General features: G+C 40.8%; 1 protein-coding gene across 17 annotated transcripts in view; it reads left to right on the forward strand.

Annotated features, from left to right (window-relative positions):
* The window catches only part of NCOA7 (nuclear receptor coactivator 7), a 153,130-nt gene that overhangs the window by 43,712 nt on the left and 83,093 nt on the right, over positions 1–26,325 (forward strand). For 7 of the 17 annotated variants that reach the window (XM_081828947.1, XM_081828948.1, XM_081828946.1 and 4 more), the window contains exon 3: positions 18,917–19,117. The exons of 8 other annotated variants lie outside the window; for them this stretch is intronic. In XM_081828947.1, coding sequence (XP_081685073.1) covers positions 18,917–19,117 — 201 coding nt within the window. Of the gene's footprint in view, positions 1–3,901; positions 3,979–7,570; positions 7,694–18,916; positions 19,118–26,325 lie in introns of those variants that run through there. 2 more of the 17 variants (XM_081828961.1, XM_081828954.1) reach the window with 2 other exon arrangements.

The following is a 26,325-nucleotide window of genomic DNA, read 5'->3' on the forward strand; positions in this document are numbered from 1 at the left end:
CCATAATACTCTCGTCTTCTCTGCCTTATTTTTTGTTATTTATTGTTGGTTCTTTTTCATTTTTATATTCCTCACAAGGTCTAACTTTATGCCCTGCATCTAACGGTCATTCAGTGTGAATGATAGCATTTGTTGAACATTTGCTATGTAACAAGCACATTTGTGTACTCATGTAATCTCCTAAGTACTCCATGAAGTAGGTCCTGTTATTATCCTAATTACAGATAAAGATGCTAAACTTTATTATAGGTGTTGTGGAATTTGCCCAGAGTCACATAACTACAAAGTGGCAGATCCAGGACTCAGCCCAGGTGTGCCAGACCTCCTAGCCCATGCCTCCAATCATTATGCCATATTCTTCATTAAACTATGTTGAATTTCATAGAACTTTATTGGTTATCCAGGTAAGGATAAGTGAGACTCACTGATCTAAATCATTAAATGTATTAAAGTACTAAACTGGTATTTTCTGATTTTCAATGCAAAATTGTTCTTAGGAACTTTGAAACAAACTAGAAATCTCTGGTCCTTCAAGGAAACTTTGAAAGTCTCCACATACCAACAAAAATGCCACCAATCTCCTGACCTTTCTCTCTATTTTTGGGGACTGGCAAGAAGTGCCCTATTATTTCCTCTCTAGATTCAAAGTTGGAGGCCCTAACAAGCTGAAATTCTCCTTGCTTGGGCACTTTTATTGTAAAGATGCTTGGTGCTTGAGCCATGGGTCATGTGTTCATGCTTTTTTACTTCCCTTTTCCTTCGTTTACCACTTTAAATAAAGTTTGCGTAAACAAAATGGTTAATTCCCCATTTTTTTCTGTACTCATTTTGTCGTGTATTATACCAGTGAATGTGCAACAGTCCTGCCTACTTTTTCTAGCTTTTTTCTTTTCACATGTAAATCAAGTTGGTAGTGAAAAGGATAATGGGCCAAGTTTAAGGAGACTGAGTAAGACACGTCGCAGTCCATGGTTTGCAGTGTGATTCAGCACCAAATAAGGCAGACTGCTGTGTCAGTACCATAGAGCAAGAATCCAAGGGTCTCACCACCCTAGGGATAAGAAGGGAAGATGAGAGGGGCGCCTGGGTGGCTCAGTCGTTAAGCGTCTGCCTTCGGCTCAGGCCCTGATCCCAGGGTCGTCGGATCGAGACCCGCATCGGGCTCCCTGCTCCCTGGGAGGCCTGCTTCTCCCGCTCCCACTCCCCCTGCTTGTGTTCCCTCTCTCGCTGTGTCTCTCTCTTCAAATAAATAAATAAAATCTTAAAAAAAAAAAAAAAAGGGAAGATGAGTTAGCTGGATCTGGGAAACCCTGGGTCTCCTCCCAAAGCAAGACAGGAGTTAGCTTCTGCTTAGGTAGAGGGTGGTGGAGAGCAAAAAAGGAGGTGTTTTCTCAGTAGTTACATTACTAGAACCTGAAATCAGGCGTACCTGAAATCACTTGAAGAAGAATTAAAGATGACTGTGAGGTGGGGCTATCCTGCACTAAAGTGAGAAGTGTAGCTTGATGGTTGTGAGACATTAAATTGTTTAGGTGTGAACATAGCGTATGAAGTAGATATGGAAGAACCAGAGAACAAAAATATGGATTACATCCAGATTTTAAAATGGCTTTTATTAGTGTGTTTATGGAATACTTGATAGACTAGATGACCAAAATATGATCATGTGAACTTAGGAAGCAATTAAATCAGAGGCCAATTATTCATGCTTTAAATATTCTTTTCTATACTAAAAAAAAAACAAAAACAAAAAACCAAATTATATTTCTGAATCACTCTACAGTATTTAAAATATAGTTTGCACATACATTTTCAAGAACACATCTGTTGTACAAAGCGGAATAGATGCAAAGTTGATAGATTCTAATTTTGAATAGGTCGCATGATTTAAATCAAATTACTGTCAAGGATGGTTTCAGCCAAGTCATTAATCATTTTATTCATTTTTCCTGTGTCTATGAGACTATGTTACTGTTGATTATGACAGCTGCGGTGCATGTTTTTCACAATTCAGAGCTAGGAGAGCTTTTGGTTTAGAAGTTGTATAATATATAATTTAAAGGAGATGAATTTTGATATTTCAGATTAATTTTGTTAGCACAGCAGAAAGCTGAATGGTAATTTGGTTATTTAATTTTCAGAAGGTAATTGAAGCAGATGCTGGTGAGGTCACTGGGGACTGAGTCATCTCCATTTCAATGGCTCCATCATTTTGTGTGTGTGTGTGGGGGGGTGTTTCCTTTTGCTAAATCGACTACTTTTGCTAGATAATGAAATAAATTTAATTTTTCTAAATACAGCCCTGACCATATATAATCAGGATTTCAGGTTATTTTTCTTTTATAAAAGTAAATGGATTTTAAATGCAAAAACATATAACAGTTTTTCTTTTATAAGAACATATGGATTTTTTTAAACATAAAAGTTATAAACACACATACATCTAATATTTAAGTGCAATTTGTACTGTCTTTAACAGGTCAATGAAAACTTAAAATTATAAAATTGAGTTATGAACCTAATATAAATAATCTTGACTTTCTTCCTGTTTATTTTTAATGCACAGGAAAACCTTTTTCTAAGTTTGAATAAATGACCATATTGGTTTTTATATTATCTGATGCAAGTGGATACTTAAGACATCTTAAGTATCTACTTAAGATACTAAGACACTTAAGGGCGCCTGGGTGGCTCAGTTGGTTAAGCGACTGCCTTCGGCTCAGGTCATGATCCTGGAGTCCCGGGATTGAGTCCCACATCAGGCTCCCTGCTCAGCAGGGAGTCTGCTTCTCCCTCTGACCCTCCTCCCTCTCATGCTCTCTGTCTCTCATTCTCTCTCTTGCAAATAAATAAAATCTTTAAAAAAAAAAATTTAAAAAAGATACTAAGACACTTAAGATACTTAAGACGTCCCAAGTTCTTTGACTTACTCAGATTTAAGACTTTGAGTCATATAATGTTTATCCTTGGATTTGAAATAGATTCTTGTGTTACAGGGAGAAACTTGAGCATTGCTTATATCTCAGAAAGACCTTATGTGCCTGCATCTGTTAAGCCCAGTGGGTAGAATGGTGAACACAACAAATGTGGGTCTTGCTCTTCTAGAGATTATTTTTCACAAAGACATTAAATAAGGAAATATAAATGCATATGTCATGAGAAATTGCACGGTTTGCTATGAAGGAAAATAACAGGATGTTATGGAAGAATTGTAAGGGCAGTATCTACTCTAGATAGGAGTGATATTCAAGGAAGACCTCTAGAAAATAATGATATTTAAGCTGATCTTGGCATGGGCAGGATTTGCCATATGATCTATGTGTTTAGGAGAAGGGCTGGGGAAAAAGGAAAGGAGGGGTCTGTTCTAAGTAGAGGAAACACTGAGATTCCAAGACCTTAAGGGGGGAAAAGGCGTGGCAGATTCCTGGGTCTGCAGGAAGGCCTCTGGTGCTGGAACAGAGTGTTTTAGGGAGGATAGCACAAGAAGGGTGGAGAAGTGGTGCGGCAAGTCATGTAGGTGTTTGTTAGCCACATTTGGGAATTTGGATTAAGCAACTAGAGGAATGGAGGTACCATTAAATGAAATGGGAAAACTAGGAAAATAATAGTTTTGAGTGGGAATCTCAAGAATTTAAGTTTGGACATGTTAATTTTGAGATGCTTATGAGACATCCCAGTAGAACCACGAAATGTACAGTTGGGTAGATGTGCCTGGAGTGAAAACAGAGTGGTCTAGGCTGAGATAGAAGTTGAGGAGTTGTTGGCCCCAGCCAGCAGGGGAATGGATGGGATCATATAGGGAGAGAATGTAATGTGAAAAGAGAACAGAACTTAGGAATGGGGAACAGAATTGATAACTCCAGCCTTTACTGGTCTAGTAGGAAGAAATCCAGAAGAGATGGAATCACAGCAGCCAAGAGAAAAGAGCAAGCATTTCAAGAAAGAGAGAACGATCAGAGGTTTTGGAAGCAGTAAGAGGTAAATTAGATGAGGACTGAAAAGTATCCTATCCATTAGGTTTGGCCACGTGGATGTCATTGATGATTGAATAAAAGCAGTTTCAGTGCAGTAGTGGGAGAAGTCAGTGTAATGCAAATGGGAAGTAAGGGAATGAAGTAAGAACTTCTAGGCAGTTCTTCTGGGAACTTGGCTGGGAAGGGAAGCCAAAAATTAGGGCCATGGCAGGAGGGAGATGTGAAGGTCAAGGAAGGGTAAGTTTATAAAGACGGAGGAGGGCACCTGGGTAGATGAGTTGGTTAAACGCCTGCCTTCAGCTCAGGTCATGATGCCAGGGTTCTGGGATCGAGTCCCGCATTGGGCTCCTTGCTCAGCGGGGAATCTGCCCTGCCCTCCCCCCCCCCCCCCCAGCTCTCTCTTTCAAAAATTAAAAAAAAAAAAGACGGAGGAGGAAGAGAAGTAAAGCATGTTTGTCAGTTAGTGGGGATGGTCCATCAGAGGTGGGGGTGTGGGGTCCCCCAGAGAGGCCAGCTTGATGACTGACCCTTATGTAAAGTCATGGGAACATTAACAAAGCAATAAAGCAGGAGATGAGCCACACCAGATTGCCTATACCCTGTCCAACCAGGGCCTATAACATGCTGTAAAGTTTTACTTGTGTATATTGGTGGTCTACCCTCTTTTTTGCTGATTGCTCACTGTGTGCCAGGAGGCTTACAAATATGACCTTATTTAATCCTTAGAACAACCCATGAGGTAGATGGTGGTATTTTCCTCATTTTGACAGGCAAGAGAGCAGGCTTGGAGTGGTTTAGTAACTCCCCAAGTGATATGGCTAGTAAGTAATGAGTCAGGATTTCTTCCTTCTGTGTTCAGCTCTTAGACCTTTATTAACTACGACTTCCATACTGCCTTCCAAGTATAGTGTAAAAATAAGTAGAATCAATCTATTCCATATTAGAAATTTTCAGTTGTAATATATCATTTAGAACTTTATAGAAATTTTGTCATAAATTTTTTTTTAGCAGTTACTAATGTGTCCTCTTTGTAATATATGTCCAAAGGTAGCTGAAGAATTCCTAAGTGTTTAAGACTTCTTCCTTACTGATACAAATCTTAAAAATAAACTATAAGCGGGCGCCTGGGTGGCTCAGTTGGTTAAGCGACTGCCTTCAGCTCAGGTCATGATCCTGGAGTCCTGGGATCGAGTCCCACATCGGGCTCCCTGCTCAGCGGGGGGTCTGCTGCTCCCTCTGACTCTCCCCCTCTCATGCTCTCTCTCTCTCTCAAATAAATAAATAAATCTTTAAAAAAATTAAAAAAATAAAAAATAAATAAATAAACTATAAGTGACTGGGTTTTAAACTATTGGAGTTTTAACATAACTTTTCTGTTATAGGTGAGCATCAGTCGTTTATGTGCATTTTAAATGAAGAATGCCCATCTTAATGCTATGGGCAGGAACTTGATGTACAGTATGTTTGAGGAGCACAGCTCCTATTCTGTAGTAGCCTCTTCTGGGTACAGAAAGCAAGCCATTAGCAAATCTTCCTGCATTTTCAAGTAAACATTGTGCAGTGGAATGGTTATGTCTGCATAGCTCTGATAACAGCTGTTAAATTTCTTTTCCTGCAATCAGAATTCTAATGAGTGTCTCCAAGACCTTTTTTTAGTGCACTGTCTCACAGTGACTTCATTTTGTAGGCACATCATGTGAGGAACTTCAGTCCCTCTCTAGCAGTAGGTGTGGGATGAAGAGGTACCAGGTAATAAAGTAATTCATTAATGCCCTGGGAGCCTGGAAGAAGTGATTGAGAAATTAGAAAGAAAAGATAGCATTTTCTTTAGTAAGTATCAAATTCGTGTTAACTTGACATCTCCTTTTTCTTCTTCCACTCATCTTCTTAATACGGGCACCATGTCTAAGTTCAGAAACATAAGATCTTTTAGGAGAAGGGCTGAGGTCATCGGGGCCACCATGCCAAGGACAGAATCTCTGCTGCATCTGACAAATAGGCCTTTTTCAATCTGGATTTGAACTTTTCCACCTACAGGGGCATTCCAGGGACCCCCCCCTTCCCGGGGGGTACTTGTTTCTTTCTTGAAAAGTTCTTGTTAATAGAAAGTTGTGTTTAAAGTTTTAGTTTAAATTTACTTTTTTTTTTCAATTTATTTACTTATTCTCAGTTACTGAGGATCCATGCAGAATATATCAAATCAAATCCCACTTTCATATATTATCATTGTATGTGTTTGAAGGCAACATCATGTTCTTCCTGAACCTTTTCTTTTCCATACTGAATATCCTAGGTTTCTAAATCTCTCCATCTAAGACAGTTTTCAGATTTTTCACTATCGCGGTATGGTCTGATTAATGCATTTATAGGAATATTAGTTGTTATCCTTTTATTTTCATTAATACAGTATTTTATTAGTTGGTAACAATTGTATTCACACTGAGGGGAAAATAGTGTTTTTCCTTATGGGAATTGGACTTTTAATTTTATCTTGTTTGTTTTCTATCCCTTATTCTAATTTTCCCGGAATTTTGAAACCTGATTTTTTACATCAAACATATTTGCCAGCCTTCCTCGCTTGGGTCAGATATACAACCTGAACAGCATGCCTTCTGTATCCTTATCCAAGTAGTTGATAAAAATGCTGAATTGGAGAGCTGTACGAATTATGGCACATTAGTACCATCATCAGTGGATTAAATAATTATCTTTAACTCTTCCAACTTGCTATAAATCATCTTGCTCTGAGTTCAGTTAACTAAATTCTCTAGCTCATCTGTTTCCATCTTACTTTTAAGAAGGTAGTGTCAGACATTCTCAAGGACCTTACTGAAATCTTGATATACATGCGACATGCCCATTGATTGATATGCCAAATCTAGCAGTACTGTTAAAAAAGAGAATTGTGTTAGTTCATTTTCCCTCATTTTCTTATAGTCATGGTGGTTCCTAGCAGTCAATAATTTCTCTTCAAGTAGTCACAGATGATTAGTCTAATATCTGTCAGTTTATTTTTCAGGGAGTCACGATCAAGCTGCTCAGTGTGTCATTTCTAGAATCTGATTTTTTTTTTTTCTTTTGAAAACCAGAATTTATTTTTTTCTAATTCCTGTCTTTCTTCAGGACTCTTCAGAGGTTACTGGTAATGGTTCCACAACGAAGGGAGTTGTTTCTCACAGGGCTAGAGACTTCGTCCTGGATTTCATTTTCTTAGCTGTGATGCTTCATCCTTTTTAGGATGGTCTCTTTGATAGTGCTGCCACATTGGAGTGAACTAGATCTCCTTTCTCCCTCTTATGAGTTAACTCCACCCAGTGTGCCGTGGACACTGGCCCTATTGCTTCTTGCAGCCTCATTCTGTCAGCATCCCAAAAATTTCCTTGTGACTTTTTCCTTTGCATTGATTACAACCGTCTGTTCATTCTGAGCTTCAGATTTCCATTGTTGTTCTTCTAGGTTTCTGTCATTTGCTTGTTGCTTTTGTCTAAGCTTCATTTTGTTCCTCTCTGCCATTCTTTGTACATGCCTATTGAAAACCGGAGTTCATCAGGATACATTTGGTTCTTGAGATGCTTTCTGCTTTGCCTCTTCAACAGGCTCATTTGTGATGGAGTTGACAGAATTTGTTTTGAAGAATGAATCATCCTTCTTGAACCATTTTCCTTTTAAGCCCTGGCCGTGAGATCGTATTCATCTGTCCTTTCCCTCAGCAAACATTGGTAGGTCCACTCATATGCGGAATCTAAAAAACAAAACAAATGAATAAACAAACAAAAAGCAGAATTGGGCCTGTAAGTACAGAGAACACACTGACCGTTGCCACAGGGGTGGGGGGCTGGGGAGAGGGCGAAATGGGTGAAGGGGAGAGGGAGATATAGGCTCCCAGTTATGGAATGAATAAGGTGTGAGAATAAAAGGCACAGCATGGGGAATATAGCCAGTTGATACTGTAATAGCGTTGTATGGTGATGGATGGCAGCTACGCCTGTGGTGGGCACAGCATAACATATGGAGACGCTGAGTCACTGTGTTGTACCCCCTGAAACTAATGTAACATTGTGTATTAACTATATGCAAATTTAAAAAAAAAAAAAACAAGGGCGCCTGGGTGGCTCAGTCGGTTGGGCGACTGCCTTCGGCTCAGGTCATGATCCTGGAGTCCCGGGATCGAGTCCCACATCGGGCTCCCAGCTCAGCGGGGAGTCTGCTTCTCCCTCTGACCCTCCTCCCTCTCATGCTCTCCGTCTCTCATTCTCTCTCTCTCAAATAAATAAATAAAATCTTTTTAAAAACAAAAAAAACAAAAAAACAAAAACATTTGTAGGAATGTACGGTCTGGTGTAATAACAGGATGCTTATAAAAGGAGTAACAATGGGATAAGTACCGGATAAGCGGACTGCCAAGTGCTAAGAGTATGGGGCAGAGGAAGTGACTGTCCAAAAGAGCCTGGGCATCATCATAAAAGAGGTGATATTGTGCTGTCTTCAGATGTCAGGAAGAGAGAATGAAGGGAGGGAAGTTTCACACGGACGAAGGACTGTGTATGGATACACGGACGCATGAAATTACATGGGATTTACATGTGACTGGGACACTGAGATGGAGTCCTCAGATTCTTTAAGAGAAGCCTATCCCTTGGGTCAGTTCTTTTTCACTCTCTGCTGTATACTTCCATATCTTCCTTTTGACTCACAGTCCTAACCTTCAACTGGAAGGTAAGGGGAAAACATTGTTGACGACCCAAATCTATAAGATTCCTACCTAGAACTTCAGTCACTAGATTCATTTCGTGTTTCTTCTGTTGGGGATCAATCCCTTGACCATGTGTCTGGACCAGTTACTCTTTCTTGAATGATGGTTTTGATCATTCTTAGGCTGTTCTCTGCCACTTTGTGAATTAGTGTGCTAAACCTAATTCTACCAGGGCGAATTTGAGTTGCTTTTATTCCCCCTGTCAAGGAGCCACCAGATACCTTCCTCTTTTGTTTTAATTATTAAAGGGATCAGCGAAATAATTACCAACTTAATTTTCTTACTTCCCAGGCAAGAGAGCACACATCAGTTCATTGGTTATGCTACCTAAGGATTAAAATTTGCACCCTGGATAGGAGGCATGAGTCCACAAGGCCACAGATGATTGGCTTTAATTCGTGTTAACTTGACATTTCCAGTTTCTCACTGGTCAGTAAAGATCCTTCATTTATGGCCCATGAGGGTCTAGCACACCAAAGATGCTCAGAGTTCATCATTTTTTATCAGCTTTGGCTGGTAGCCTGCTCAAAATTCACAACCAATTTATAGTGAAACTCAGCACCAAGTTTACTTCCCGGGGAAGTGCTGCTGGGAGCAGGAAATTCTCGGGCAGGACTGGTGAGGGATTGCTGTGATCTCTCGGGTGCCCTATTGTTTTCTGAGGCCACTGGTGGCTCTCCCATCCATGGGACACCACCACACTGCTGCATCCCCGCATGGCACGCTGCTGAGCCTTCCTTCTGCCTGCCATGTGTCCTGCCCCCCAAAATTCTCTTAACTGGTTTCAGTTTCTCTCTGGAGCTTCAGACTAATTTTCTTTCTTGGATCTTTTATAAATTATTTTCCAATTTCTAGAAATGCCGTTTAAGGAAACATTTATGTTTTTCAAAATAAGGTTTCTGTGTTACCGTAGAGTAAAACTATTGGCTCTAGAAATCTGGTGATTTGTTAGTTTGGGGTCATAATTTTAAGTGATTCTCATAGTTTAATTGCATTGAAGGGAAAATAAGAAATTAAGGGGGCAAAAAATCAGAAACCAGGAAAGACAAATGTGCTTATAATGAAGATCAAATACAGATACATAGAACATTTACTTGATTAGGCAGACAACTAAAACTCTTAGAAGAAATAAGTGGGACTGGTCTTTGGTGTCAGGATGGAGGCTTTGGAGGTCAGGAGGCTGCTTTGGGGGCCTTTGTCCCCTCTCCCAATGACCATGTCATCAGCATTCCTCACATACCACCCCAAATAAAAAAACAGTCCTGATTAAAAAAAAAAAAAAGTCTGCCTGCTTAGCAGATGCGGCTTTAAAGCAAGGCTCAGAACCTTTCCTAACCCCTCCAGATCTCAGTTCTGTTCCTGATCTCCTCCTGGAGCAATTATAGCCTGGCCCCACTCGCGTAAGTAAGGCCTTCTTGCCTCTGTCTCTTCCTTCCTTTTTGTTGGTTCTACATAATTGTTTCCTCTGAGAATAATGGAACTTTTTAAAAAATGGCATGTTTCACTGAAGTTGTCACTATTTTTTAAAAATCATACCGCACGCAAAAATATTTTCGTAGGGAGATAATCAAGAAATGATGAATCTTTAAAAATAAGTTGTAATTGGATACATAGTGAGAGAAGTATTAAAAGAAACATGTGGGTGGCTTTTTTTTTGTTTTTAGTAAACTCAAATGTTTGGCTTTAACCATGGAAAGCTCTCATGAAACACTTACCTGTGTGTCTGAAATCATCGCGAGGTAAAACTAAAGTAACTCAAAAATATAAATAATGCTTATTAAGTACATGTGGACATAGTATAGTTAGTCCTCTGCGCCTCTAAGAAAATTCTAGAAAATTTCATTTAAAATAATGAAGAATTTTGTTCTCTGAATAGTCAGTTTTCCTATGATTTAGATTTATCTCTTAGTTGTTTATTTGTATGGAATTTAGGGCAAGAAAATAACTTAAAAACTACTTAAACTAACTTCTTGGTCAAGCTGAGTTACTGAGCCTTGAGAGGTGGTATTGAACTGGAGTCACTGGCTAGCGAGGGCATCATTTACCCATTTATTCAGCAAACATATTTTGCTTCTGGTGTATATCCTGGATACTGTGCTAAGCACTGAGTATACAGTGATGTGTAACTAAGACAGACATTGTCCCTTCCCTCAGGGAGCTTATATTCTATGAGGGAAAACCAGATATTGAACAGTTGAACTGCAGTAGTGGTGATTCAATTAGACTATTGATAAGTGGTACAAAGAAAAATTAATGGCAGAATAGCCCTGGTGGAACGTGGAGATTGAGATGGAGCAGGAACCAGGGTCCAGGTTTCTATTAAACAGCTGAGTGGACAGTGGTTTTCCAGTAAGGTAAGAGACACCTCGGGGAAACCAGGTTTGGGAGAGGTAAATGACAGGCTGGGTTTGGGTCCCCTTGAATTTGGTGTGCCTGTGGGAAGGGCACATGGAGAAGTGGAAGAGGTGATTGGATACACAGGGGAGAAGCTCAGAGCGTAATTCTGAACTGGAAGTATAAAGTTTGAGAGGCATCAGTTTAGGAATAAAAATGGAAGCCGTGGGCCATGGGTCCTCTGAAAAGAGAGCGGAAAGAGAGAACTCCCAACCCTGTCCCATCCCTAACCTTCCCCATCGCTGTTAGTACATCTACTCCTTAGCTTAAACTGAAAACCTGGGAGTTGGTGTTAATCTTCTTTCCCTCACTTTCCACACCTAGTTCATTAGCAAACCCTGTTGACTTCACCTCCAGAACATAACCTAAGTCTGTTCACTTCATCTCCTTCATCCACTCTCTCTCCTGGATTGCTGCTGTAGCCTTCAGTTGGTCTCCTAGCTTCTACTCTTGCCTTTGACAATCCCAGTCTTCACACAGGAGTCAGAGAAGAACTTTTAAAACCCAGATCAGATCATCTCATCCTCTAGATTAACTCTTCCAGTGGCTTCTCATAGCCCTTGAAACAAAATCTAAACTCTTTACCTTGGAACAGAGCCTGCAAATTTCAGCCTCTGCCAACCTCTCTGATCTGGTCTTACCCTTACCAGTGTTCACCCGGGCGCCGCATCCCAGCCGCCTGTGGCTTTCCTCCTCGAACACAAACATGAGCAAGGCGTGGCGTCAAGGAAGCCAGAATATATCTGGTTGGTAGTGTTGATTGCAGCTGAAGGGTCAAGTGAGATCAGAGTCAGAAACTGTCCACGCAGGCCTCCCAGCCCTTGCTCACTGCTCCCCCCATCCCTGCTGCGCCCTCTGTGAGGCATTTCCTGAAGCTCGAGGCTCTGTGACCGCAGTGCCCCTGGGATGAGTGTGGGGGTCCCCAAGGAGTCTGGAATCCTGACCGGTCAAAGGAAACTCACAGCGAAGCCTTGTTCTTATTAAAACAGAAAATAGAGACCAGAGGAACAGAGGATAAATGAGAAAGAATACGGTTTTTACAGACTTCAGGGCTCACCCATTTTTCATGATTAAACGCAACAGTAAGTAAGAACGATAAGAAATTGAAACAGTGTAAAAGAGGGAAGCATAAGTGATTTTTAAAGTCTTGACCTTTTCTTCCCTTCTCCCCTGCAGTTTCCATTCTCTAAAGGTCATCTGGGTGATAGGATCATATCGATCCTTTTAGAAATATTTGTGCATATGTAATCATGTCTTCTCTCCCATGCTCATAAATAGATTCCGATTGCTCTTTAACTTCTTTTCTTTTTACTTAATGTTATATGTAGACATATATTTATGATGATTTCATATTTTTTGCTATGATACTTGTATTGTCATCTATATGATAATATATATAAATTCCTTGCAATGATCAATAAACTTTGATAGTTATTCCAAATTACCCTCTGAGAATTGTGTCCCAGCTGGCATTCCTGCAAACAGTGTTTTTCCTGGGATGTTACCATTCTGCTAGAAACACATGCTTTTGAAAAGTTGCTGCCTGGCTGGTACAGCCACTCTGGAAAACAGTATGGAGGTTCCTCAAGACATTAAAAATAGAGCTACTCTATGTCCCAGCAATTGCATTACTAAGTATTTATCCCAAAGATACAGACATAGTGAAAAGAAGGGGCACATGCATCCCAATGTCCATAGCAGCAATGTCCACAATAGCCAAACGGTGGAAAGAGCCAAGATGCCCTTCAACAGACGAATGGATAAAGAAGATGTGGTCCGTATATACAATGGAATATTAGTCAGCCATCAGAAAGGATGAATACCTACCATTTGTATTGACATGGATGGAACTGGAGGGGATTATGCTAAGTGAAATAAGTCAAGCAGAGAAAGACAATTACATGGTTTCACTCATATGTGGAACATAAGCAATAGCGCGGAGGACCATAGGGAAGGGAGGGAAAATTGAATGGGAAGAAATCAGAGAGGGAGACAAACCATGAGAGACTCTGGACTAGGAAACGAAGGGGAGGTGGGTGGGGGGATGGTGTAACTGGGTGATGGGCATTAAGGAGGGCACGGGTTGTGATGAGCACTGGGTGTTATACACAACTAATGAATCCTCGAACACTACATCAAAAACTAATGATGTACTGAGATGCCTGGGTGGCTCAGTTGGTTGGGCGGCTGCCTTCGGCTCAGGTCATGATCCCAGGGTCCTGGGATCTAGTCCCGCATCGGGCTCCTTGCTCTACAGGAAGCCTGCTTCTCCCTCTGCCTGCCGCTCCCCCTGCTTGTGCTCTCTCTCTCTGACAAATAAATTTTTTCAAAAATCTAAAAAAACCCAAAAACTAATGATGTACTATATATTGGCTAACTGAACATAATAAATAAATTAAAAATAAATAAGTAACAAAATAATAAAATAAAATAAAAAATTGGTACTTCGGGGATGTTTTAGTCTACATCAGTTTCTCCTTCCTCCTTTCTTCCTGTTTCCTGTCTTTTTGTCTTTCCTCATTTTTGGTCTTCCTTTCCTAATTTTCTTTCTTCTTTCCCTTCCTCCTTTTCTTCCCTTCTGCCCTCCTGCCCTCCCTCCACCCAGTCATCGGTATTTACAAAGAGGCCATTCCACACCAGGGAGTGTGCTGGAACAGCCCTAAGCAGCTCACGTCCTCTTGAGGGAAAGGATAATGGACTTCCAGGCCTCCCAGCTCAGGCACCTGCTGAGATACTGCAGGCAACGAACTGTATGTTCATTTGAGAGCAACAAATATGTAGGAGCACAGACATAGCTTGTATGAAGAGAAATGGAAGGTACTGGATATATTTAGCCTGAAGAAGAAAACTTGCTGGGTGGGTGTGCTATCTGCTTCCCATCTTGAAAGGCCTGCCTTGAGGAGCAGAAAAGTCTCAGTTCTCTGATACAGGGGAGGAGAGAAATCAGATCAATGGCTGGAAACTTCAGAGGCGGATTCTGGCATTCAGCATCACAAAGAACTTTATAAATGCCATTTATTGATTTATAAGTAATAATTGTTTTCTATATCAGTGAGTGCGCCTTTTGATGCAGGTGGCAACAAAACCCCACGACAGCAGGCGAGCCATTACGAATGGCGGACTTCCGGGTTGGGACACTGTGTCTCTCTGCTGTTTTCCCGTTCCCCCTCAGACCCCGCAGTGCGCTCCTGGGGCTCTGGACCCGTGATGTGTGGTGACAGGAAGACTGCCAGCCTCACATCTTCCTGGGTAGGAACAAGCAGGAGTGCTTCCTGGCAGCTCAGTCGGTTGCGCAGCTCAGCTTCGCCCTGACTGGACTGAAGTGAAAACACCCCCTGGGGGGAGGGAGCAGGCAGGGAGCGCACAGTGGCCGGTGGTCGGCTGCACTTCCTGGTCTTGCTGAACAGGAACAGCAGGTTTTCCCCGCTGCTCTACCCGTGGGGCAGTTCCCTGTTCAGCCTTGTGGCAGCCACCAGTGCTGCTCAGAGTAGCTCACTCTTGTCCGTTTTCCTGACAACACTGAGGAGGAGCCTGTCTGCAAGCTGGACTTCCCTTGGCGCCCATTTTATGGTGGCATAGATTTGGGGACCGAGGGATTACTTTGGAGTTGAGCATTTACAAGTTCATATGTTTGACAAATGAGGGGTTTCTCTGGCAATACAATTCATTTAAAAATTTTGCAGGCTTTAATTCTATCGTCATTGGCCACATTCCACGGGTTAGTAACCAGAACCATGGACTTTGGGTGGAGATAGAACCGGCTCAGGAATTTTGGTCTCTCAGCAGTGGGCTGGTACTCAGTTCATCTCCTGGGCCTTCAGAGAGGCACTGCCCTCTGGGTCTTTGCTTCAGGGCAGTAAAAACCAGTGGCCTGAGCTGGGGAAGCACTGTTTATTTGCTTCTTAGGAGCCCTGGACTGTGTTCTAGCTGCCTCAGTGCATTGGGCCACCATCCTGTGTGTCTGGCAGAGGGAATAAGTGGAGGTATTTGGGAGGAGCCTGAGGAAGAGCAGCTGCTTCTAAACCCTCATCTCAGTACTGTAGCGTCCCCTACTTTTTTGCACTAACTTTAGTTGGGGGCAGGTAATTTGGCTTTTCCACGTCTGCAGGACTCCAGGGGTCACCAGGCTCTCAACTGCTGCAAACCACAAACAAAAATTTTCTCTTAGCAAAGATATATTTTCATCTGGTTCTACTTTAAGCTGATAAATTATAGTCTAAGCTCGTCTCTTTCTTGTAAGATCTTACTGAAGACTTGAAAGAAATGGAGAGTTTACTTTAGAATCCTAAAAATTCTCTTAAGCTCCCTAATAATACACTCCTGATAGGCACACTGTCTGGTTTTAAGGTACAAAAGACATCCATTTTATTGTCACATGACAAAGGTAGCCAGCTTCCCAGCTGGCATCCAACCCCAGCTCAGCCGATCTACATTTTGGGATCCTTCACATGAAACAGCCTCAATTCTTACGTAAATTTCCATAATAGTCAGGTCTGTCTTTCCCCTTTGCTGGGGGCAGGGGGCCAGAGTCCCGAGTAACAGAAAACAGATGAAACTAGCTGAGGAGAGAAAAGAAGGCATTAGGGGATTTCCTGGCACACCTAAGTTAAAAGTCCAGGTTAAATTTTAGATTTGACTTCAGGAATGTCTGGATTGGGGCCCAAATAATGTCATCATGACTCAGTTTCTCTGTATCTGAGTTCTTCCACTCTTTTGTCTTCTCAGATTTTACTTGATAAACACTGCCGACTCAGGATCTCCCTTGTGCAACATCAGGCAAAGCAAGTGTGTTTGCCAGTAATTGACACAGGATTCACTGTGACTGGACCAGCCTAGGCCATGTGCTGGTTCCTGGAGTCACTGCTTCTATCCGAGGGGCCTCAGTGCTTTGACTGGCTTGGGTCAGGTGTCCCATCCCTGGAGCTGGGGTGGTGCCCCTACCCAGATATGGTATTAAAAGGGGGGAGGGTATATTTACTGAAAATTGAAACTTGATGTCAAAACGAGGAGGAAAAGATTGTAGGGAGGCCAACAAAAGTCTGCTACAATTATCTATAGGGTGTTAGACACTGAACTAGACACTGCAGTTAAAGCTTTTAATTTTTAATTTTTATTTTTTTAAAGATTTTATTTATTTGACAGAGAGACAGCAAGAGAGGGAACAAGCAGGGGAGTGGGAGAGGGAGAAGCAGGCTTTCCGTGGAGCAGGGAGCCCGATGTGAGGCTTGATCCCAGGATTTTGGGATCATGACCTGAGCCGAAGGCAGACGCTTAACGACTGAGCCACCCAGGCGCCCCTGCAGTTAAAGTTTTTAAAAAGAAGAATGACATATGTTGAGTCTCAGTTTCTAGGCACTGGGGAGTTTTGAGAGGATCTGTAAATGTAGTACTTAATTCCGTCATTGGATGATTTGATCAGATACGTTTTAAGGAGCTTTCCTACATGAGCTTTTATGATTTATGCTTCTTGGAAAATGAAATGGAAAAGATAATTTGTTTATTAGCTTAGGTAATTATTTTATCATTTTAAATTTATCATTTTAGAGTTTTTAATATTGTGACTACTTTATGTAAAATTCTGAAAATTCAATTCAGTGCTTTCTTTGACATCATAATTCCCCTAAAACAATATCTGAATATGGAAGAATTAATATACTGATGGAAAACACCTTCTTTTTTGTTTGTATGGTAGCCTCACTAAAGATATAATTGTTGATAAATGCTGAATTTTAGTTTTTGTCCATGCCACTGTGAAATTGTAATGTATGTATGGGTTAAATATTGAAACGTGCTTTTTATTGATTGGAGCTTTATTGCCTAATCCATATAAACAGCAATGAAACTTTTCTTTATTTGACTTTCCTTTGAACTGTGGCTAATATACTCCCTGCAGAGAGTCTCCACAATAGTTAAAAACATATTTATTTTACCCCATCTTATGCAATATTGTTGTCATTACATTTTGGTTTTCTTCATAAGCTGCCTTTAGTCTCAGCCAAAATACAGTCCAGCTGAGTTTTCTTATGGCTTACCGAAGGAACATGGAGATCCACAGGAAATTTGGACGATTATTATTATTCTAATGTTATAAGGGTTTAAAAAGTTTTATAATGTGTATTAAAAGGAATCCCTAAGATCAGAACACTTAAAACTATATAAATAAATGCAAATCTGTAAGAAATTACCTTGCCTTTTATCAACTATTAAAAAACTCCCGTGCTCGCTTCAGCAGCACATATACTAAAAAAAACTCCCAAGTGTGGGGCGCCTGGGTGGCTCAGTCGTTAAGCATCTGCCTTCGGCTCTGGTCATGATCCCAGAATCCTGGGATCGAGCCCTGCATCGCGCTCCCCACTCAGCCGGAAGCCTGCTTCTCCCTCTCCCACTCCTCCTGCTTGCGTTCCCTCTCACTGTGTCTCTCTCTGTCAAATAAATAAATAAAATCTTTAAATAAATAATTAAACTCCAAGTGTAAGTTTCTTGGTACAAAATTGCTATTGGAGAGGGTGGCTTGATGACTCAGTTAATGGTATGTAATGAACTCTTTTTTACCTCTGTGTGCTGAGAGACGTAGTAGGTACAAAGAAGAATTAATGATAAGAAAGTCCAGTTTTGTTTATTTGGGGGAAAGAGGCAGGTGTTTGAATTGTGGGGGAATTGTTAGGTCTTGCCTCCCAAAACACCTTATATTATTCTTTGAATTAATAGATTGGTTTTGGGTGGAGTTTGATTTCTGTGGTTGGAAGGGTGTAGAACAACCTCCCTTGAGATGAGGTCCCTTTTAGTCTGTGTGACATGGTCAGCTTCAAGGGTTTTATCAATTTGTGAAATTTGATACAGATAAAACTCAGCCTGTCATTAGCCTGCTTTATCATTCCAGGACTAATGTTTGTTCATGTCCTTATTTATTTATGTATTCATTCATTCGTGCCCCACCTTATTCTACAAGGATTTGAGATACCTTATAAAAATTACACACATGTGTAACCCACATGCAACCAGCCTTGTTTTGGTCCACTCCCAGCATTAAGTCACGTTCAAAGAAATAAGCACGATAGAGAAAATAATTCAGGTATTTACTTCAACTCTCAGGAAACCTCCAGGAGGGTAGTTAATTTTATATGATGGAACTTTTTTTAAAACCCTCTTTTGGCTTCTGAACTTTTACGTGGCTGTTGGCTATTTCACCAGACTCCTTCCTTCTTCTTGACCCTAAACTTCATGCTATTAGTTGTGTAGTTGACTCAGAACTACTTCCATGGTCAGTGTTACTAAGGGACTTCTTTTCAGGGCACCCAACTGGCTTAGTCAGAAGAGCATGCAACTCATGATCCCAGGGTCATGAGCTCAAGCCCCATGTTGGGTATAGAGATTACTACAGTCAGTCGGTTAGCAATAAACATACATACATACGTACATGCATTAAAAAAAACAAAAACGAAGGGACTCCTTTCCATAGTTCTCCCTATTCATGAGTAGAGCACATACTGGTTTCCCAGGTGTCAAAACCCTTCCTCACCCTTAACTCTAAAATTATGTAGGACCTCATATCCTATATAAAAAGAACACTAAAAAGATGTGGTAGTAGTGTCTGTTATTAACATTCATAAAGGCAATTTGTTACAGCGAAAAGTGCCAAGAGAGGACATGATGCCAATATAGGACTTAGTAAAAGATGTTTTGCAGTGGGCCATCATAGTATGGTCCAAGACTGCAGCTCTCTGATCATCTGAATTGACCCAAGAATAGAACTTTATGCTGTCTGGAGCAAAAAATGCAAACATTGACTACTTAGAGGCCAAAGCGGTGATGGAAACGAGTGGACAGTAGGTGGTAACTGCCGGCCTTCGACGTTGGTGCTCTGTGGGGAAGGAAGACTGGGGCCTGATGACAACAGCACACGCCTTTTCCAAGGAGGGAAGCTGTTGTTCTACTCCAGCCTGGTTGGCCATGCGGGGCCCAGGACCAATACTATTATGTCTGCTAATTCTTCAAGGTGAGCCTGAAATCCACATTTTTATGTGAAATAGCCTCATTTTAAATGCTCTCCTTTAGTCATTAAGATTTTCAAAAAGTGCTTGTGGGCCAAGCAGAACATACAACAGGCATTCAGTCACATCTCTGATCGAGAAAAGGATAGCCTGCTTGTTTTTTTTACAGGTCCATCAGTCTCACTTTCATCTTCTCTGTTGTGCTCAAGATTGGTGTTCTGGCAAAGTCTAGAGTCTGGCGTTCTCTGATTCTCAACATCAGCTAGGTATACAACTATTCAGTTCACTTCCGACCCGAACTACCCTGAGTCAGTGTCAGACTTTACAGGTTTAAGAGCTCAGTCCCTCAAGACTGTCCTCACTTCAGATGCCATTCCTAAGTCCTGAATCCCCAGTCAACCCACACTTCTGTCCAGCTCGGCTGTACATTTGGGAGTTCCTGTGATCCCTCCTCAGGTTTGACAATTCTAAAACAACTCACAGGACTCAGGAAAACACTTTGCTTACATTTACCAGTTTATTATACAGCGTATTTTTCAGGAACAGCCCAATGGAAGAGGATGCATAGGGCAAAGTATGGGAGTAGGAGGGTGCAGAGCTTCCATGCTCTGTCTGGGCATGCCACCCTCCTAGCGCTTCAGTGTGTTCACTGAACCAGAAGCTCTCTAAACCGTGTCAGTTAAAGGTTTATATGCAAGTGTCATTGTAGAGGCATGATTGATTAAACCATTGGCATTGGTGATTGAACTCAATCTCCAGCCCCTCTCCCCTCCCCAGGAGTCTGGAGGTGGGGCCAAAATTTCCAATCTTCTAATCAAGGCTTGGCGGTTCTGGTGACCAGTCCCTATCCTGAGGCTGTCTTAGCCCCCCACACAAACAACAGGAGTCATTTATCGACACACAAAAGATATTCTTATCACTCAGGAGATTCCAAGTGTTTTAGGAGCTCTACACCAGACTATGGAGGGACAAAAACCAAGCATTTATTTTTTATTATAACACAGGGGTTCTTTTCGATTGGTTAAGAGCAAACTAGTACACTTGAGAGAGGACCATCCTTGAGGCTTTTTGAAAAGCCCAACCAAGACTGCCATGTGGTTGGAAGGTCATCACCCCAGAGACTGGCCCTCAGAAATACGAAAGCAAGGCCAGGATTTTTCTTTAAAAATCTATTTTTGGTGTGCCTTTACATACAAATGAATAACCTCAGAGTTTGACAGCAATTTTAGAAGGGAAGAATTTCGAAGTAGATATTACTAGTCTTCCATCCCGTGAATCCTGTTTTTGAGCAATGTCATTTCCCAAGGATATGGACAGTATATATCAAGTAGAAAAAATACCTCTAAGAAATTGAATGGACATATTGGATGTAAACCAACTAAGTTGAGAGCATCTGCCAAAATAATTTTTCAGATTTTATACTTGATAATACATTATTCTTTCTGAAAGTACCCAAAATGACAGGAAGAGTTATGAGGCAGGCCACTTCTCATTTATAGCATTGAAATAACATTATCATAAGAGAGGAAGCGTATGTGTGTGTCTAAAATTATTCAAAGGCAGTTAAATATTATTAGAATATATTTTAAAAGTTGGAAGGAGGAAGAGAAGTTGAGTTAGAGCATATTCTAATTTTATGCCACTCATAATTGTTTTCCTCAGCAGGACATTTTTGCTGATCACAGATGTTATGTTTCACTCATGAGGCTTTTAGGAGAGCATTAATTTATATACTAAACTGATTACTTCTGGACTGTATTTTTTAGCTTTTATTTTCCTCCATGTTTCTACAGTTTAAGCAGTTAGCAAGGAATAGGTTAAACTCAGAGAACAAAATCCCTGCTATCACTGTATTTCTGCTGGGAAAATTTCAAGTAGCTCTGCTTTAGTTAGTTGCTTGTTTTGCTGAAGTAGCTTCAAGAAATGAAAATTTTTCTGTTTTTCCCGAAGAATCGTGTCTTTGCAATATAGCTGCTCTGCTGAAATATATATGTCATTGAAATACATCCCGGTGCTGTCACTGGGGAGTCCAAGCATATGATTGGTTTTGAGTAAAAAAGAAATATTTTTTAAAGATTGTCATAAAAATGATTTCTGGGCCCATAAGGAGCTCCAATAAAAGAAAAAAATATTTGGAAGACCTCTTCAGCTTTGTAGGTGATTATAAACAGTGAAAGACTGATTTCAGTGATGATTGAAGTGATCAGATATGAAAACAAGATTTAACCCTTTGGAAATCCAGCCTGTTAAAATTTTCCTTCCAATATCCCCATCTCCAAGAGGCTGTTCTGAGGTCAACCAACATAAAATGAAAGCTCATGTCTGTAATATTTCCACTGCACCTTGAGATTTCAGGATCGTTTTAAGTAAACTTTTGGGTTTTGCTTTAGAAATAACATGTTTACTACCACTCACTGCAAGCAGTGAACTTTTCTTAGACCTAGTAATGATTTGGACATGGGCTGTAATGTTGCTTTTACAATTATTTATATCACACATGCTAATTTAGCTAGTGTGGTAGACTGAGTAATTAGCACCAAAGATAGCCGGGTCCTAATGCCGGAATTTGTGAGTGTTACCTTATATAGCAAAAGAGACCTTGAAGATATGAGTAAGTTAAGGATTTTGAAATGGGGGGATTATCCTGGATTATCCGGGTGGGCTTCAAAATGCGATCTCAGTGTCCCCATAAGATTAGGAGGCAGAGGGAGATTTGACTGCAGAGAAGAAGGCAGTTGAGACACTGAAGCCAGAGACCGTGCTGCTGGCTTCGGAGCTGAAGGGGCCACAAGGAATGCAGCCCTGTACCTGATTTTGGACTTCTGACCTCCAGAGCTGTCCGAGAATAATTGTGTGTTATTTTAAGCACGGAGTTTGTGGTAATTTGTTACAGCAGACATAGGGGACTAATAGAGCCTCTTAGTTTAACTGTATGAAGTTAAATAAACCACATACAATCTGCAGGGTTTGGTTAAGTTCTGTGTTGCTGTGTTTATCAGCTTATTCTTGATTGATAAGCAGTAAAACTCCTAAAATGTAAATACCATAGTTACAGGACTTTGCTGATTACTCTTGGCACAACGTGCTTCTCTTATCACCTGGAGCAAGTTCCCTTTTCTGCTTCCCTTCCTCAGTTTATAGCTGAGTTCTATATCACCATTGTTAGTGCCACTGATTTCCCTGTAACTTTTTCAGGCTGTGACTCAGCATCCTGACTTTTTAGAAAAAGGAACCAGACTCTCACACGGGCAATCTATATATGCAACAAAAGCCTGTCTTGTTTCATAAACACAAGGCAAACGTTCTACACAGTAAACATTCATTTTTGTCAGCCCGGTACTGAGGAGGGGCATACAAGGCTCTCTGAATGTCCCTTAGGAACCCACGCCCGGTCTCATCTGAAAGTGTGACAATTTGCATCCTTTCCCGGCACCTGCACTTTGATGAGCAGAGTCCCCTACGATCTACTGATCCCATCACTGTTTTCATAGAAATCCTAAAAAGGGGAAGTTTGGTGTTTTGTCCTTGATTGGCATTCCATTTATGGAATCTTTATAGAATGCTTTTATTTTTTGAGGCCAAGGAAAATTCCATTATGTGTTCATGTGTTCACCTGTGTGGATATATTGCTAGTTATTGAACTCAAAGCCGAAGGATCTCTTTTTCTAACTGTTTCTGAACCGGAGTATTTCCATTTTGACTGAATAATTTTCAGGGGTGGGGGGAGCGGAATCTCTTTGTCAAAATTAGACAAAGTGAGGAAAAGAATGCACATCTCAAAGGTTGGTACTAGAATCAGGTACATCTATAGACTTTTCTAGTGCTTACTTCTAAGCTTTTTGGTTTTATTTGATCATAATTCTGAGAGGGAATTTTCATTAAGTGAGTGTTTTTGTTTGTTTGTTTTTTAACTGTCTTCCCCCTCTGGCATGAAGTTGGATATTATTTGGCACATGTCACAGTTGGGAATTTGCAGTGGAAACTGAAAACTGACCTTCCTTTTGTGAAAACACGAAATGAAATATTAGAAGTGATACTCTTCTAAAAATAATAAATATCTTGTACCAGTGACTAAATTCATAGCAGAGTTAAATAAAAGTAATATTTATGTATAGCGAGAAAAATCGTGAGCCCATAACATCTAGAATTTATCAGATACCTTCTTTGATGTGTTACAGTGCTTTAGATGTTAACTCATTCTCTTGGATCCTGAGAAATCCCCAAGTGATGGCAATAGCTTCAGCACATCAAACGAGTAACTTCTGGTTATTGAGCCCTTGCTGTGGACCAGGCACAGGTTGCGTTTAATAGTCACTGTAAGCTTTCTGTGTGCTAGTTAGTGTAATCATCACAAAAAAGCCATCTGACGCCATTCTTTCCCTTTGAAGGACAAGGAACCTGAGGCTTAGATTTAGTAACTCACCCAAGGATGCACACCTAAGAAGGAACAAATGAGGCTTCAAATGCAGATGTTTCTGGCCCATTTCGTGGTGACCATCCATTTCCCTGAGTCTGGAAATGGCAAGAGTCAGTTTGGGCAACCAGGAAAAAACAGCGTAGGCTCTGAAGAACAGTGCAATGACAAGGTTGCAGTGAATAGCAAGAGACAGTTCCCCGAGGGCAACAGCCCAGCTCTGCGTGGTAACGGAGGGAGTGGGGCTGCTATTAGTATTTCCCGTGATAGCTGGACTCAGGAGAAAGAATAAACCTCTGACAGAGATTTGGCCAAATGTTGCCATGGCTGCAGATACTTCATTTTTACAGATTTATTGGCCTGATAATTACAGAAGCAATAAAGGATTGTTGTATCAAAAATTCAAAAACACTAAATTATATAAATGCAAAGTAAAAGTTGCCCCACTTCATTCTCCTCTGTTGACCAACCATTTTCTCATACCTACATATCTAAACGCACGTACGTATATATTGAAACGGAATAGTTGCTGGTTCGAGAGGGTTTTGCTTTGTTTTTTGTTCTGTTTCACTAAAATAGGGTCATACTACAATACTGTTCTATAATTTTTTTCGTGAAAGACTATTACTTCTATATCTTTTACGTGAGTACTCTTATTTCCCTACAGAGGCAATTTTGAGGAAAAGTATTTGTATTAAAGAAGACTACAGTTAACCCTTGAACAACACGAGTTTGAATGGCGGGTCCACTTATACCCGGAATTTTTTTCAATAAATACAGCACAGTACTCTAAATGTATTTTCTCTTCCTTGTGATTTTCTTAATAACATTTGCTTTTCTCTAGCTTACCTTGTTGCAGGGATACAGTATATGATACTTAATATAACATACAAAATATGTTAATTGACTGTAGATGTTATCAGAAAGGCTTCCAGTCAACAGTAGGCTTAGTAGTTAGGTTTTGGGGGAGTCAAAAGTTATACGTGGATTTTTGGCTGTGTGGGGGTTGGTGTCCCTAACCCCTGAGTTATTCAAGGGTCAGCTGTATTTTGGGGGGTGGGCAAAATGGGTGAAAGTAGTCAAAAGGTACAGACTTCTAGTCATAAAATCAATAAATCCTGGGGATGTAATGTATGGCATGGTGACTGTAGTTAATGTTATTATATCGCATATTTAAAAGTTATTAAGAGATCCTAAAAGTTCCCATCACAAGAAAAAATTTTGTCATTGTGTGGTGACAGATGTTAACTAGACTTGTTGTGGCGATCATCTCACAATATATACTAATATCCAATCATTATGTTGTTCACCTGAAATTAATATAATGTTTATGTTCATTATATCTCAAAAAAAAAAAAAAAGATGTAGGGCAGTCCCATACAGTGTTGGAGGTCAGAACTTGGACCTGACCTGCTTGCATACTTCAGTGATGGGGACGCTACTTATGGAGCAGCCATTTCCATTATTGGATTGCTCAGTTAGGAAGTTATATATATTTTTTTAAAGATTTTATTTATTTGAGAGAGATAGAGCATGAGCAGGGGGAGCGGGAGTGGGAGAAGCAGGCTCCCCGCTGAACAGGGAGCCCGATGCGGGGCTCGATCCCAGGACCCTTTTCTAGGCACTCCTAGAAAGTTATATTGAACTAACCTTTTTACTCTATGACTTCCTCTCCTTCATTAATATGTTCTCTGGAGTTCCACAGACCAAATGTCATTCCCTCTTCACCTGTAACTGAATGAAATGGGACACCAAGGGGTATCCTTAAGGAAGATTAAAAAAAAAAACAAAAAATAAGCAAAAAGAAGATATTGTTCTCGGGCGCCTGGGTGGCTCAGTTGGTTAAGCGACTGCCTTCGGCTCAGGTCATGATCCCAGGGTCCTGGGATCGAGTCCCACATCGGGCTCCCTGCTCAGCGGGAGGCCTGCTTCTCCCTCTCCCACTCCCCCTGCTTGTGTTCCTCCTCTCGCTGTCTCTGTCTCTGTCAAATAAATAAATAAAATCTTTAAAAAAAATAAAAAATTAAAAAAAAAAAAGAAGATATTGTTCTCATGGTTGACCCATTTTGACATTTTCTACTTTTCTTCATGGAGCTATTAGCTTCAAATTATAGAGCAGTGCTTTTTTGCCTTTTTTTGTTGTTTTTTTTTTAATATCCTTTGTATGTAAATGGTTCATGTACAGTGGTTCATGTATCAATGGTTCTAAGTTGGCCTCTGGACTTTCCCAGGGATGGAAACTGCAGTGAAAGGAAAATGTACTCAGATGGGAGGGAGCACAGGGAAGTGCAGAGTCTGGGAAAGGTTTGGTTTGGATTTAAAAGATTTTTTTTAACCTCAAAACTGCTTCAGCACATTTCCTAATCCAGCTAAGTGTAAACTGTAGGAGCCAGACCGAGGCTTGAAAATCCTGTCATCAGCCTCTTGCTTTTGTTTTACCTTAGAAGTACCAGAGGGTTCGGCCTTGTATTTTCAAAGCAGATCCCAGCTGATTACACAGAGAGCCACACCTAGAGTTGAAATCTTTCCTTCCTGCAAGCATGTTCTCCATCGAAGCCCACCAGATTGCCAGGCATATCTCCCCCAAATAGTTCATAGAATTTCCAAAGTCCAGTGATTTTAAAATCAAAGATAAGCTAATATAGGCCGCAGAACACTTGTAGGAGTGGACCTGGGAGGCCCTGAGGCTACTGGCTCACACGTAGCTTTGTGAATTCCTGTTCCACCACTTAACTATGCCCTGTTGATGTGGAAATGTTGAGGTTCGGTGCCAAGGGCCAGAAAGAATCCTTGAGACGT

This window comes from Leptonychotes weddellii, chromosome 8, assembly GCF_054177405.1.
Source record: "Leptonychotes weddellii isolate Sample4059 chromosome 8, ASM5417740v2, whole genome shotgun sequence".
Lineage (NCBI taxonomy): Eukaryota > Metazoa > Chordata > Mammalia > Carnivora > Phocidae > Leptonychotes > Leptonychotes weddellii.